Genomic DNA, 13,354 nt, shown 5'->3' on the forward strand with positions numbered 1-13,354 from the left:
AGTGGTAATTTTACAGGCATTATTGTGAAGTTAGGCATAAGTGAATATGTTGATTAAAGTTTTGTGAACGTTTGTACTATCTATTAATAGAGGTAATCTAGGATCCTTAAAGTGATTGGTTTCGCCAAGCTGTGTTGGGAGACAAACCTACCACTTGAGAATGAGTAAACAAGCAAACTGCCCCAAAGAAAGCAAATACATTTCAAAATAAATGCCCAAATTCTTCGAAACACCTGGCTTGCAATTACACATACAAATACTACGAAATATGGGCCAGCTAGGCTCACTTAAACGGATGTTTGGGGTAATACAGTAAGAAATGAGAGGATGGTCGGGTAATGCACGTGAGTTCAGCCAAAGATGTCGAACAGTTCTTCAGATTGCGCGGCACCTGATTGAACTGTGACTGGTGATTGGGATAGGGCCGTCTCGTCCAGACCCTCGTCAAGGAGGTTGTCAATCGCAACTCCAGATCCTTCTGTTCTACACTTCGAGTCTTGAGGCACCTTAACACCTGCAGTCTCCTCGTCTCTCTCCGACTCAGAATCCGAAGGTGACGTTGGCTCGTCGGTTTCTGCATCCAAAATACTCTTCAGCACTTTGTCTTTCCTATGCCCTAACTGGTACTCAATCGCTTTGGTGAGGCGATACTTGGCTGTGTACTTCACGAACTTCTCGGCAACGCCCGTCGTTTCCACTGATATGGATCGAACAGTTGTCCCGGAAACAGTGCTTGATGGCATGCTGAATTCGATCTGAACGTCCTTTACAAGAGCATCCCATTCTGGGACGGTGTCATGAGCATTTAGATGAAGATTGCATGTCAGAAGGTGAGGTCGGTAAGAAGCTGTAGAAAAATAAAGAGAAGACTGATCATATAATTTTAAGAACGAAACAACTGTAATTCGTTACTTGCTTAACTCTAGGTTTTTGATAAAGAGACCACTTAGGTGCTCTGCTCTGGTACCTATGCCTCATGAGCAGGCCTCCAAGCCATGCCAGTAGTCTCAGCCCTCCTGCATGTCAAGTATATATGTTCTGGCTGAGTATTATGCCCTCATTCGCCTTCAGGGAAGTCTTGGGCGCTACACTGGTGGCAATGGAAATCGAGCTGATCTTAAAAGGACGTCTGTCCTAGTTTCTGCTGCTGGGGGATCAACCTTACCGGAGCGGGAGAAGTGCATGTGCTGCAGATGGAAGAATCCGTGATGATTAACAACAGATTTGCTGAAAATGAAGTGCAGTTTCGGCAACTACCCCAGTGCCATCCTTTGCAGGAAAGCTACTAACAACGGAGGGGGACACTAGCCGTAAACTAACTGGAATCGTTTCGTTATAGAGCTATATGAAGATATCAATTACGCAAAAATGCGACACTTTCTGCATTTCTCCACTAGCTGGATAGAATTTGGATAGATACGGTTTAGCAGCTCTGAAGTAAGAACTTGGCAAGGAGGGGTAGAAGTGAAGCACTACCCTCTCGGAGCTATTGTTCAATCTGCTTTTAGGCCACTGTTCCTACGACTAACCACGAGTACGCATGAAGACCAAGTGGGCTGGCCTCCGGGCCATGTCTGTAGCCCCGATCCCTTCTGGATGTCGAATATACACATACTCTCCTCGGGTGTTGACACTTTTTTGCCTTTAGGAAAGGGTCAAGAGCTATACATCAACTTGAAGTTATAGTATGGCTATAAGTCCGAATATTTTGTGTACTGTCATATTTCTTACGTGTTTGAAATCACTTGATTCGCTCTAATATGCGAAAAGTGTAAGCGTCAGGGAAGAATTAACAAGATATACTACCTCAAACAGGTATTTTATGACCATCAGGCCGGTTTCAATGAACAATAAGGGTCACTAAAAATTGATATATTTTCCTTTACGTTGGTAGGCGAATCATGCATTTTCCACCGCCACTTCCTACGCAAATTTGGGCTGCCAGTCGTTTGGCCAACTTCTCTATGCGCATCTTCCCTGCTCGCGCACAACCACAACCACCACCTACAGTCACAAGAATTTACCGAATTAGACCCTGTGAAAATAACATTAAATTTCAGAATAAACGCTTCTAAGCTGACTAACCACTTTTGAGGCCATCCTCTACCAAATTCGAGTAAGTTAGCTGTGATGGCCTTTGGTGGCAGGTCATACGAACAACTCGCCATTAATTTTAGCAACAGAGTTTTAAAACACAAACGGACTTTTCTTTCTTAACTAACTTTATCCGCAGATAATAAAAATGATGTCTCCCAAGGTATAGTTTTCCCAATTTTATAGCCTAAACATTGTGCATGTCTCTCTGAGCGTTCAACTCCTTTTCCCGTTAGAAATACCAACAATACCAAACTCGCATAATCCGTTTAATATATGACTACCCACTCACCTTCATTTTTCTCTGGTACTCTAGGGATGCGCCAAACGATAGCCTTAAATAGATTCTCGTACTTAGCTGATCCAATGCTGGCTTCAAGTAAACTTGGCGGCAGCAGACTTTGTGCCATTTGTGTGATTCTTTCCAGCCCCTTTATTCGACCTGGTTTTCTCAGTGTTGAATGCACTGAGCCCATCTTGTGGTGCTTCTCAAATCTGAAGTGATATATCCATTCCTCAGGCACAGGTATCCGAATCTCCACGTCTTCGCAAGGAATAGCTTCTGATCTTCCCGTGGCTGTGAAGTAGCCAGGCACAAGTAGCTCACACCGCATTGATATTTTTCGATCATCTATCGAGTAAGAGCAATGAACTTGCATTGGAAGCTCTCGATTATGTCGAAGGCTGACACGAAATCTCATGAGCTCAAACTTGCATCCATCAAGTGGGTAAAACTTCAGCAAGTGATCGTTTTCGTAATCACCCATTTCAAGGCAGGAGTGAAACTCCGGTTTCCAAACCGTTATCCATTCGTCATGCATCACTGGCAAAATATCTGATCGCCGTACAATTTCCCTTCCGAAACGCCACTTGTCATTGATGCCCAATACAATATGTGGTCCTCCATTCACAAATGCACTGCAAAATATTCTCGTTCGTGCCTTCTGGTCTTCGATACTGCCAGCAACTGAGACTCTTCCAACGTATTCATCGACCACATAGCAACAAACTTCTTCATGTGTATAATTAAGACCCTCGTCTTTATGAGCTGGAATTTGCATTAGAGAATCTTCCAAAACTGACATTAGACTTCTCATCAGGGTTCTGTCCATTGAACCGAATTTGAGAATTTCAGTGTACACGGGAATGTGATCAAGGGTTACATTCTGTTTTGGCTTGTGGGAGATTAAATTTTGAAATGTTTTAATAGAGAACTTTTCAGGACGCATTCCTGGTAGTTCTCGATAAGAGACGTGGTTTATCTTGAATATGTTCAGCTTTCCGTATTTGTCGTATTGTTGAAGCTTACATCGCGACAACTGCATATAGGGTTCCATGCGTAGCGTTCGGTAGGGCTCTTTGACATTATCCTTGTCGTTTGGGTCAATATCGTGCAAATTAACCTCACAACGACCTCGATCATCGGATAATGTGACAGCGATCTCCTTCCAACTGCGATCAGTCGTGTATTTCGTCATTTGCTTCACTTTCTTTTTTTTCTCTGGGTATCTGATCCATAATCTCCACACCTGATTCGTGGGGGCAGGTGGATTAAACGGAATTTCCAAATCAGGATCAGGGGTTTCTGGTTGTGGTGGTTCAGGTATAGATGCTGTTGGAACAGGTGGCTTCGACCAATCAACCTCAAATGCCTTATTTAACTCATCATCTGTCGCATTTATATTGTCTGCAGGATTGTTATCCGAGGTAAAGGTCTCCCAACCTACTGGCGTTGAACTGTTTATGGCCAAGTCCCTCAGATTGTCAGTTTTTCCGTCAATCCCTTTCCCAAACTCGTCGTCTGTATCGCTTGCAGCAAGATCATCTGCATATGCTGGTGCTTCAGTTTTTGGAGGAGCTGGAAGTATGGGGAAAATCATCGTCTCCTCATGAGTCTTTTGATTGTTGTCGTCCTTTTTCCTAATTGGAACCTGAGGTACTGCATGACTTGATTTTTCTTCCTCAACATCGCTTGAGCTATCTTTTTCTGAAACAGGATATATTGTTTGAAACGGATCAAAGTTTTGATTTGTTGGCGTTTCCGGTCTTTCTTCGATTTCATAGTCCTCAGGTCTTTCTTCCATCTCCTCGTCTTCATCATGCACTGATTGACTGAAGAGCGCCACCGTGGCAAGAGTAGTCTTTTCGTCTTCCATTGCTAGCTGTTCTGCATTGAGTTCTTGGTCGACGTTTTCGGAATTTTCCGTTCTCAAGGACCGGCGAAAGGGATTGTTTTCCGTTAGTGTACACTGTCTGACTGCCCGAGATTTGGATTTTGACTTGTTTGTGTAGAGGTCCACAATCTCAGGAGGAATTTTCTCAATTACCTCAGATTCAGCCGTACTGATAATATCAGAAACGAATTCCTGCACATCCGACTGGGCCACACCGCTATCTTCTGGTAACGATGCCTCATCGACATCCACCTCATCATATCCATAGGAGTCACCGTATTGTGGTGGCTGTAGCTGCTTGTCCGTGAGAATATCCGAACCGCTTTGATTATCATAGTGGTAGTCTTTTAGATTTTCTTGATCTATTGAAAAAGATGAGAGAGATGGTTCTTCTATTATTGTGGGTTTTTCAAGTGATGTTTGGTTTATTTCAGTTGTCACTTGTGAAGGATCGTCGTATCCATAGTACTGAATTTGATTAGGCACGGACGATTCCCGATCGAGTGAAGACGATTGGGAGCTTGGTGTACCCTTAGATGAATTAGATCTTTCCTCTATCTGTTCACTGTTCAAAGTGCTTTCGACATCGCCTGTAGTGGTATCTGTTTCCTGTTTGGTACTGCTCATTTCTTCAGCCGATTTATTTTGTACAGAAAAGCCACGTTTACCTTCCGAATTATCTTCGATTTGAGGCAAATACTGTTCGGAGGAAGATATCGAACTGTTGGATTGATATATTGTGCCTTCAGCCTCGAAGTGATTCAAAGTACTCATCTGCGAGTCCTGAGCTGAACATTGATTTGGAGGTGACTCGGGGCTTTTATTCATTTTGGACGAAAAAAAATCCTCCCAGTTGTTATTTGAGGGAACTTCAGGAACCGAATGGTCAGAATTTGGGAAGTTTGAGTGGCGAATGTTGGCCCAGTTATCCCCACTTTCCGTTTGTGCAGATTCTGCTACTGACGCCCAATCACTATTTGAAGATGTGACGAAATCTCTCTTGTCTTCCTGAGGAGGGCGGTCCCTTCTTCGTAGATCGTCAAAGGCAGCCCAATCGTTCTCCTTACCCGAAACGCCGATTTTCAAATCAGAGAGCCCTTCTTCAACTAAATTTTCCGAAGAACCTTCTTGACTGGTGGTCTCGTTTGAATCTTCTTTCGACTCAAATTTTGCCCAATTGACTTCAACTTGCGGTTCTTGATGCGCCTCAAAATTAGCCCAACTGCTGGAAAAACTCTTCCTCGTATCGTCAGTGCTCTCCGTAGCCCACTTTAGGGACTCAAGTCTCGAGGCGGTGTCGCTGACTTTAGCTTCGATACGAGCCTGAAATTCACGCCAATCCGAGAGGTAGCCTTTTGTGGAGGATTTGTCTTCTTCGGACTCCTTTGCTGGTGCCCTTACAGGCTTCGACTTGATGATCCGCTCAACTTCGGCCTCCTCCTTTCGTTTGAGGCGTTGCTTCCGTTTTTCTCCGCCAATTATATTTTGAAGTGCCTTTTTTGGATTGGGGACTATTCGTTTCTTCTCAAAGTGACTTTCGAATGGGAAGCTTGGGTCCGGATCGGAGGGTAGAGGGCCTAATTTACAAAGCACTTTGTGCCTTATTAAGACAGCAAATTTGTAATTTTGTACCTTTTATCCCATTATATTTGTGCATTCAAACATTATACTAATTTATACATTATACATTGCATTATACATTATACTAATTTCACAGTGATGCTTTTTTGCTGTTGGTTTAATGATTAAATATTTCTTCATAATTTTTGGAGAAGCTAATGAAACATCTCAAAGCGATATAGGAGACTGGGAATAGTCTGTCAACGACTGCTTAAAATTTTATGGCGCTTTTTGAAGATTTTAGCACATAATGCCTTTCATAGACATTCTAAGACTTATGCCATAGGATTAAAGTAGACACAAGCCCATTTAATGCGAGGTTCGTACTTATTTTAATCCTATCCTGATTATTTAGTTAGTAGGAAAATGAATTCACGCGATTAAAAGGAAGACCGCTAACATGGATTTCTGTCAGGTTTTAATGATGCTACGTACAGTCAAAGGTGGATGAGGTAAATGAAACGTACGGAGATGTGTGAGAGTTGGAACAACTAACATTGCCATCATTGGGAGTAGTCGCATTTTATTACTCGGTGTACTTAATCACAATCAGCTTCCGCATTTAAAGAGAAACATGGAGCGGGATGGAAAGTTAATGTTGGTCTTTTGATTTCCTTCATGACGTGATACACTACATCCATAGGTCTATTTAGAAATGAAATATTTTCATGTTTCGTGAACTTGACGACCATTCAACTTGTTCAGATTTGGGAAAAGTGTACCCCTGTGGGGCGTAGCGTTGGTTCGGCATGTGAGAGTAAGGTCTTAACAATAGAGAGTTGATAATGAATGACAGCTGTTAAAATGACAGACAACTGTCTAACATGAGATACACATATTGACGCCATCTTTTCACTTAATTGTGTTTATCTGAATTGAAAATTTGACATTAAAAAATTTTACAAGGAATTATAAATGGGTGCAGATATCTGTAGTCATGACTGGGGACCAAAATCATAGCGCAGAACATGGTACGTAGTAAGTCTGGTTGTAAGTTATAGAACTACTCCACATCTACGAACATACATTTAATTTTCACAGGTTTGGATTCCGGTGAAAGAAACCTACACTACTAATAAGCAGAAATGATTAAAAAGTAAATTAGAGTGGTTGATTCAAATCCAAATTTTTGTTTATAAATGGAAAAATCACTATTTGGATAAGTTGAACTGCAATATTTTTTGCCCGTAAAAAAACAAGTCGTTTGAATTCAAACACTTTAAGTCCAGTTTTATTCCACACGTTCTGAACACAATGCTTTGTCTATTTAGTACAACAGATACAAAATTTGCAATCGGGCAACAAACGAACAAATTTTTCAAACCCGTTCAGTCGACTATAAGATCTTTATCCTCCTCTTTCCTCTTCCAAAGTGTCATGGTCATAAAAGCAGATTTGCGTGCTTAACACTCCACACATTAATTGACCTTGCACAAGTGTAGGAGGAAAATCTGTCTCGCCTCCCATCAAGCGAGCTGCTTGGAGAATTTTTCTGCACCAATTAAACTCCACGCATGCACTAAGTCAAATCACAAGTTGACGACAAAGTTGTAGCGCCTAGAAGACGACAATGGGCGAAAACACACGAAGTGTTCCATTGCCCCTCTTTCAAAACAATTTTGATAAAAAACAATTTGGCTCTACTAAGGGTGTTTTACTATCGCAAACTGAGCAATTCACTTTACTTGACAGAAGCAACTTACACCTGACTAGTTTTGGGGTAAAGTTAAAGGCGCAACGAAAACCAGATCGTCGAAAATACTATTACTGTCGAGTTTACATGATAATCGTCAGCATTTTGAACCACTGCGACGAAAAAGAAAGAAGACCGTACCGTACTTAATCTCCAAATCTTATGCAAAGTTGTATAGAATGTGAAAAGTCCACAGCTCCAGCATTCTAGGTATTTTTGCCTTCAAAATAAATGCCTTGTAAGGATATCACAATTCACAAAATATTTACCTCAGCACATTAAAATATATATGTTGCAAAAGACTTCATCGAATTTTTCGCACGACTTTCGTTTCGGATAGTTCGTTAAGCTTGGAGTGCAATATGGATACACGTAGTTTTTTTTGCCTTATAGTCGAGTGTTTCTCATAATTCCATGGGAAATTGGTATCCTTTATTGAATAATAACTCAATCAAAATGAAATCGCGCTTATTATATGGCCGTTTGTATCGTGGAAGGTTAACAATTTCACTACTTCCAGTACCACTACACAGGCAAGATCGAAATGGCTTGAATAAGGGCACGACACCGTCCCACTGGTGGCCACACGGTTTGCACAAGCGCGAAATTTTAGTCGTGAATATCTAAGCGATCCTCGCTTTACGCGGATTAAGGTCAGAAAATTTGTGCATCATAACCCTCTAAATAAATGAACTTAAAAGTCGAGAAATGGAAGTCAAACCTTTTAAATACCTTTGAATCCTTGATCCAGTTTTATTTTAATTTCTCTACCTTATCGAGGTTGAAAGTATAAAGCCACCCACAGACCCAAAAATCTTCCTATTCAGGGTGATGAGAATCATAAATAACCTAATTTGCTTTTTACATCGTGGGATTTTTTACAATAGTGTTTCGAATTCCCGTCCATCTTAATTATTGAGTAGATTTGATTGATCAACATATCTATCTAGTGCAAAGGAATCGCGTAGTATGTGATCTAACAATGAATATGAGAGAAAAATGGTTATTTAATGCCCGCAACATGGAACAAAACGCACCGTTACTGATAGTGGATTTGTCAGTGAGTTAGTGAGCCTGCTCTATCCAAAAGGAGCGTGGGGAATCCGTGCGAGCTGACTTTCCTTTAAGAGGCAGGGGAGGCGAAGCAGTGTGGCTAAACTTTCGCCTACGCGTACTCGTCCGCGCGCTATCGACCCACCTCGTCCGCCGTGCGCGCCTTCTTGCGGGCGCGTGCGCGGTGCGTGCATTTTGGCATTACCAATGGCCACGGAGAGCAAAGCAACTACTTGCGCTGCGGCCAAATGAAGATGGTGGAAGCGAGGCTCTTCTAAGTGGGCATGTGGCCGTAAAGTGAGACGGGGGGCGGACGGCGCTAACTATGAGCCTCAGAGGCTGAGGTCTAACATGGCTATGGTGTGCCGACACAGTTATGGAATTCGGGAGCTAAACACGTATAATTCCACTTGAGTCTATTGTTAAAAAATTGCATGTACTATATTTTTAATCAGCTACTGAAGCGGGATGGAAAATGATGGACACGCAGAATCACTTTCATTTCGGAGAGTTGATCGCCACCAAATGCAGAATGTATGCGACGTAGCGATTCCACAATGGGACTCAGGCTATAATATACTTGCAATATCTTATTTTGTGTCAATTTTAAATAAAAAACAGCTAAGCTTAGTAAAAAGTTTTAAGACACCTAAAATTTCTTAAGATATAATAAGATGGCGGATTTAAAACTTGAACTAAGTACACAACTAAGCATCTAATAGCAGTGGTGCTGATGGAATACTTATTTGACAAAAATATTGGCTCAAAGTGCTTATAAAATTTGTGCTAGGCTTTGGCTAGAGGGATATATTTCTGAGCCGGAAGCATTTACAGTAGTTTCAACTTGTTTGACGAAATAACAACCAGGTTTCTTCTGCGATTATACAATTATTTCACGACAAATACACGGGTATTCAACCATGAAATGATTTCATAAAGAAATGCGAATAAGCAATTCTTATTTACATTATTATATGCAATAAAACGATGTTGACTACCCTAAAAATCGACCAGTGAAGCGGTACTTTGGTTCATTTCAAAAATTGTAGTTATCACACTTATTTAAGAAGAGTTTTTGAGTTCCATCGGTATGCAGTTACCTTAAACGGTCTAGACTAGTTGTAATTTAAGGTTCATATTTTATTTTCTCAAACTCACGGCTGTAACAACATAATGACACGCGACTAAAAGAGGTTCCTAATCGAAACGATATGAATAATGAAAACGTCGTGGATGTTGACCCACCCTCGTCTTGTGCAGCTGGTTGCTAACACCTAAAACCAAGTGACTTCCTACATTTCTCCCAAAAAAACAGTTAAATGACATATATTTGAAGCAGAGCAAGATCGCTCTATTATTTCATGGCATTTACCCATCTCCAAGGTGGGCTATTTCGACTCATCAATTTAAAACGTGTTTCAGTACCAAGAGGTGTTTGCAGCTTAAGTGGCTTTGCTAAGGCATTGAAGACCCCAAGCCTGGTGAACCCTTTTTGTATACACTCCGTAAGACGGGTCTCAAGAGCCATGGCAACAACTGCTTCCTGTTGGTGCTCTGCGCCACTTGGGGCGGGCCAGCGGGGGCCGGAATTATGTGTGCAAAGGTTGCGGATCAACTGTAGATGATACGTTCAAGACCTCGCGACTTGAACCATTTGAAGTTAGTTTAAGTTGCGGTTATACGCTTCGTAACTTTAGAATTCAGTGATGCCATCGGAGAATAATATTTAAAATTTCCTACAATTTTGCTGATAAATGAGACAGGTGATCTGAGGAGTTTGCTTCAAGGCTTCCTTTTATCTCAATTTCTAAAAGGAATCTTAACTGTCGCTCCCGTACATCATCAAACGATTTTTGTGGTCTTCTTCAAAATTATCAAATATGAATTTTTTGCATCAGAAAAGTCACTGGTGTAGTGCGCCTCAGCAAATTATCAATTAAACCACAAAGTTTACCTTAAAAAAATAGTTTCTGCTTTTAGGTCACTATCACAAACTTCTAAAGTGTTCGTTACTTTGTAGAATAAATGGTTGATAAATTTTCTGGCTTCCAAATTCAGGATCAGTACAGGAAGGATATTTTACTCTCTTGATGGTTCCTAGGAAAGCAGTGTTACAAAGAAACCAACCTTTTTAAAAATTAAATAGCCGGGTGCGACATATTAACAGGGATAAGTAGATGGTGTTTCCAGAAGTTTGTTTGATTTATCTGCTTGATAAAATACCCCGTATTTGAGTTCCTGATTTAAACAGTAATCGCTCTAATTAGACAGTAATTCGGAAAGAGATTGCCGTACTGAACGCGCTTACCTTGATTTTATGTCTTTCATGCTTTAAAAACGAAACCTTTACCATCACTGACTGCCACGCTTTCATTTAGCGGGCTTACTTTCGAAATACACGAACCGGCCAAAGCATGAATTTTGGAATAGATTTACCCATATTTTATAAATTCCATTAACTTTTAGGTAAATCTTACCTTTTACGCTTAAAGTGTGAAGTAATGATCGATGTAGAAATTTATTAGGAGTTTATGTGGTATGGACCAACAGAGATAAAGAATTTTTCTGGAAATATAAATTGTGCCGAGTGAAAAACCATTTTTGAGCTAATTTTTCTCAAGCTCAGATGTCTTATCAAATCAGACGAATGACAGATCAAGGGAAAATTCCACACGTCGATACAATATCATTTTAAATGCACTTACCAATGTTAATTCCGAATATCTTGTGCTTCTTCTTTCGTGCTGGGCTTGGCTGGGCCTCCGAAGTTAATGATTCCGGTTTCGATGACGGCCTTGGCGGTGGCGGTCGCGCGGGTTCCGGGTGATGCGACACTTTCTTGGGAGGAGGCGGCACTGGTGGTGGAACTGGTTTGGTAATTGGGAGTGGGGGTCTGCTCGGTGATTTTTGGGTTATATCGTGATTTGATGGTGATGTAACCAGTATTGCAGGCGGGGATGTACTCATGGAAAGGTGGTAAGGATGTGAGAGCTGCTTTTGACTTTCAGCAATAAGTGTCGCCTCATGAAATGGGTCCTGCTGTGGATCATGTTGCACTTCAAACCGAGGATAGTTATAGTCTTCATAGCTCTCTTGATAAACCCCTCTGTAGGGCCTCTCCTCGTTGGCATCATCCTCTTCACATGCCTCAGTAGACTGACCTTCTGGAACTTCGGCCTCCTCCTGTCCAACCTTTTCGACTTCTCCTTCCGAAGAACTTAGCTCACTGTAACCCGCATCTATTGAATTTGAACTCAACAAAGAGTCGCTTTTGTGGATGGTTGAAACTGAACTAGTTCCACTCTCATCTCGCAGAACCTCTGGGTAGCTAAAATCATATATTTGATCTGTTGGAGCCCCAGAGTACGTAAAAACTGGTTCCTCCTCAGGTTTGTCCACAGATTGTGCCTCCTCACTATCCGAGTATGAAATCGGCGTCACAGAGCCATCCTCACTTTCAGCTTCTGGCTTATTATCTGATAGTTGATCCTTTGATCCTATCTCCCCATCGCTCACATCGGTGATGTCGAAACAATCTGCTGTGGCGAGAGGCGCAGGACAGGCACTGGCTGATCTGGCCGGAATACCGCCCTTCCAAGATCTGTCAATTGATCGGCTTGTGCGCTCGCATGTGGCAGAGGGAAGGCGAACATGGGGATGATGAACATACTCCTCGAGGTCCTTCAAGTCGGCATTAGTAATCGAGCCACGGTTGAGTGAGAGGGTCTTCGATAGCCGGCGCACCAAATAGGTGATGGGATTTACCCGGTCTCTACTCATATCGCTAGCCACGATGACGGCAACCAGGAGAGCACGTGGACATTGGAGGCTTGTACGCGTGCGCTTGGAACGATAGGAGAGAATGATTCTCTTGCGCAGCACTTTCTCGCTCGCTCCCTCTCTCCCCAGGCATTGCATTGATTCAGAATCAACGCGCAGAGAAACGGACACATTGGAGCACATGAGCTGCAGCCACGTATGCTGTTTAGCGCGCCAGCAGACGCCTGTCTACCTCACGCCCTCACCGTTACTTCTCCGACTATGGAAATCAATGGTGGATTTGAAGTGTTCACGCTACAATCAATTTGACTGCGCCAATGGAGTGCCAACATGATGCCATAAATTCAATGCGGTTAATAAATGATTTCCTAATTCGCGAAGATTGTAACAAAACTTGCAGTTTAGGGTAATTGTCAAGGTTTATTTAGTTAAAGGCTTGTTAAATATTAAAAAATTCGCAAAATAGGCACTTCCATGTTCTCCATACATTCACCCGCACTACCAGTCTTCGGCATCGCATCAAGACAAACACTTAAGTGAGTGCGTGCAGTCTCGCTAAAAAAAATGAACACTGGCTGTTTAAATAATGGCAATACCGTAGAAATAATAATGCGTCCCGATGTTTATTAGTTGGACATGTCTTTGTTTCTTAATTAACTTTAGGTCAAAAATAAGCCTTATTCGCTGAATGAAAGGCGCCAGAACATTGGCGGAGTCCAATCGTATTGTCTATCGCGAAAATTGGACATTGATACCAACTTTGAACAAAAAATTCCTTATAAACAGCAATTCGTTCATTAAAAACTCGAATCTACTCCTTGTTTCAACCACCAGTTTATGCAACTGGGCACCATATAGAAGAATAGTAGCTGACCAAACATCAAATGTTACCTATAAGAATAAGTAAAAACTAAATTACCCTNTCAAAAATGCGTCAAAG

At 41.7% G+C, this 13,354-nt stretch overlaps 1 protein-coding gene across 1 annotated transcript; it reads right to left on the reverse strand. All coding sequences in view use genetic code 11, as the record gives it.

Annotated features, from left to right (window-relative positions):
* Positions 1-350: 350 nt before the first annotated feature.
* On the reverse strand, positions 351-12,552 carry EGR_06089 (Protein stoned-B; the record flags this gene model as incomplete). Its single annotated transcript, XM_024495338.1, has 4 exons — positions 351-847; positions 2,387-5,845; positions 8,780-8,872; positions 11,340-12,552. The coding sequence occupies 4 exons, from the start codon at positions 12,550-12,552 to the stop codon at positions 351-353; spliced, it is 5,262 nt and encodes a 1,753-aa protein (XP_024350293.1).
* Between the last annotated feature and the right edge of the window lie 802 nt (positions 12,553-13,354).

The sequence above is a fragment of the Echinococcus granulosus genome (genome assembly GCF_000524195.1).
Source record: "Echinococcus granulosus chromosome Unknown EG_S00050, whole genome shotgun sequence".
NCBI lineage: Eukaryota > Metazoa > Platyhelminthes > Cestoda > Cyclophyllidea > Taeniidae > Echinococcus > Echinococcus granulosus.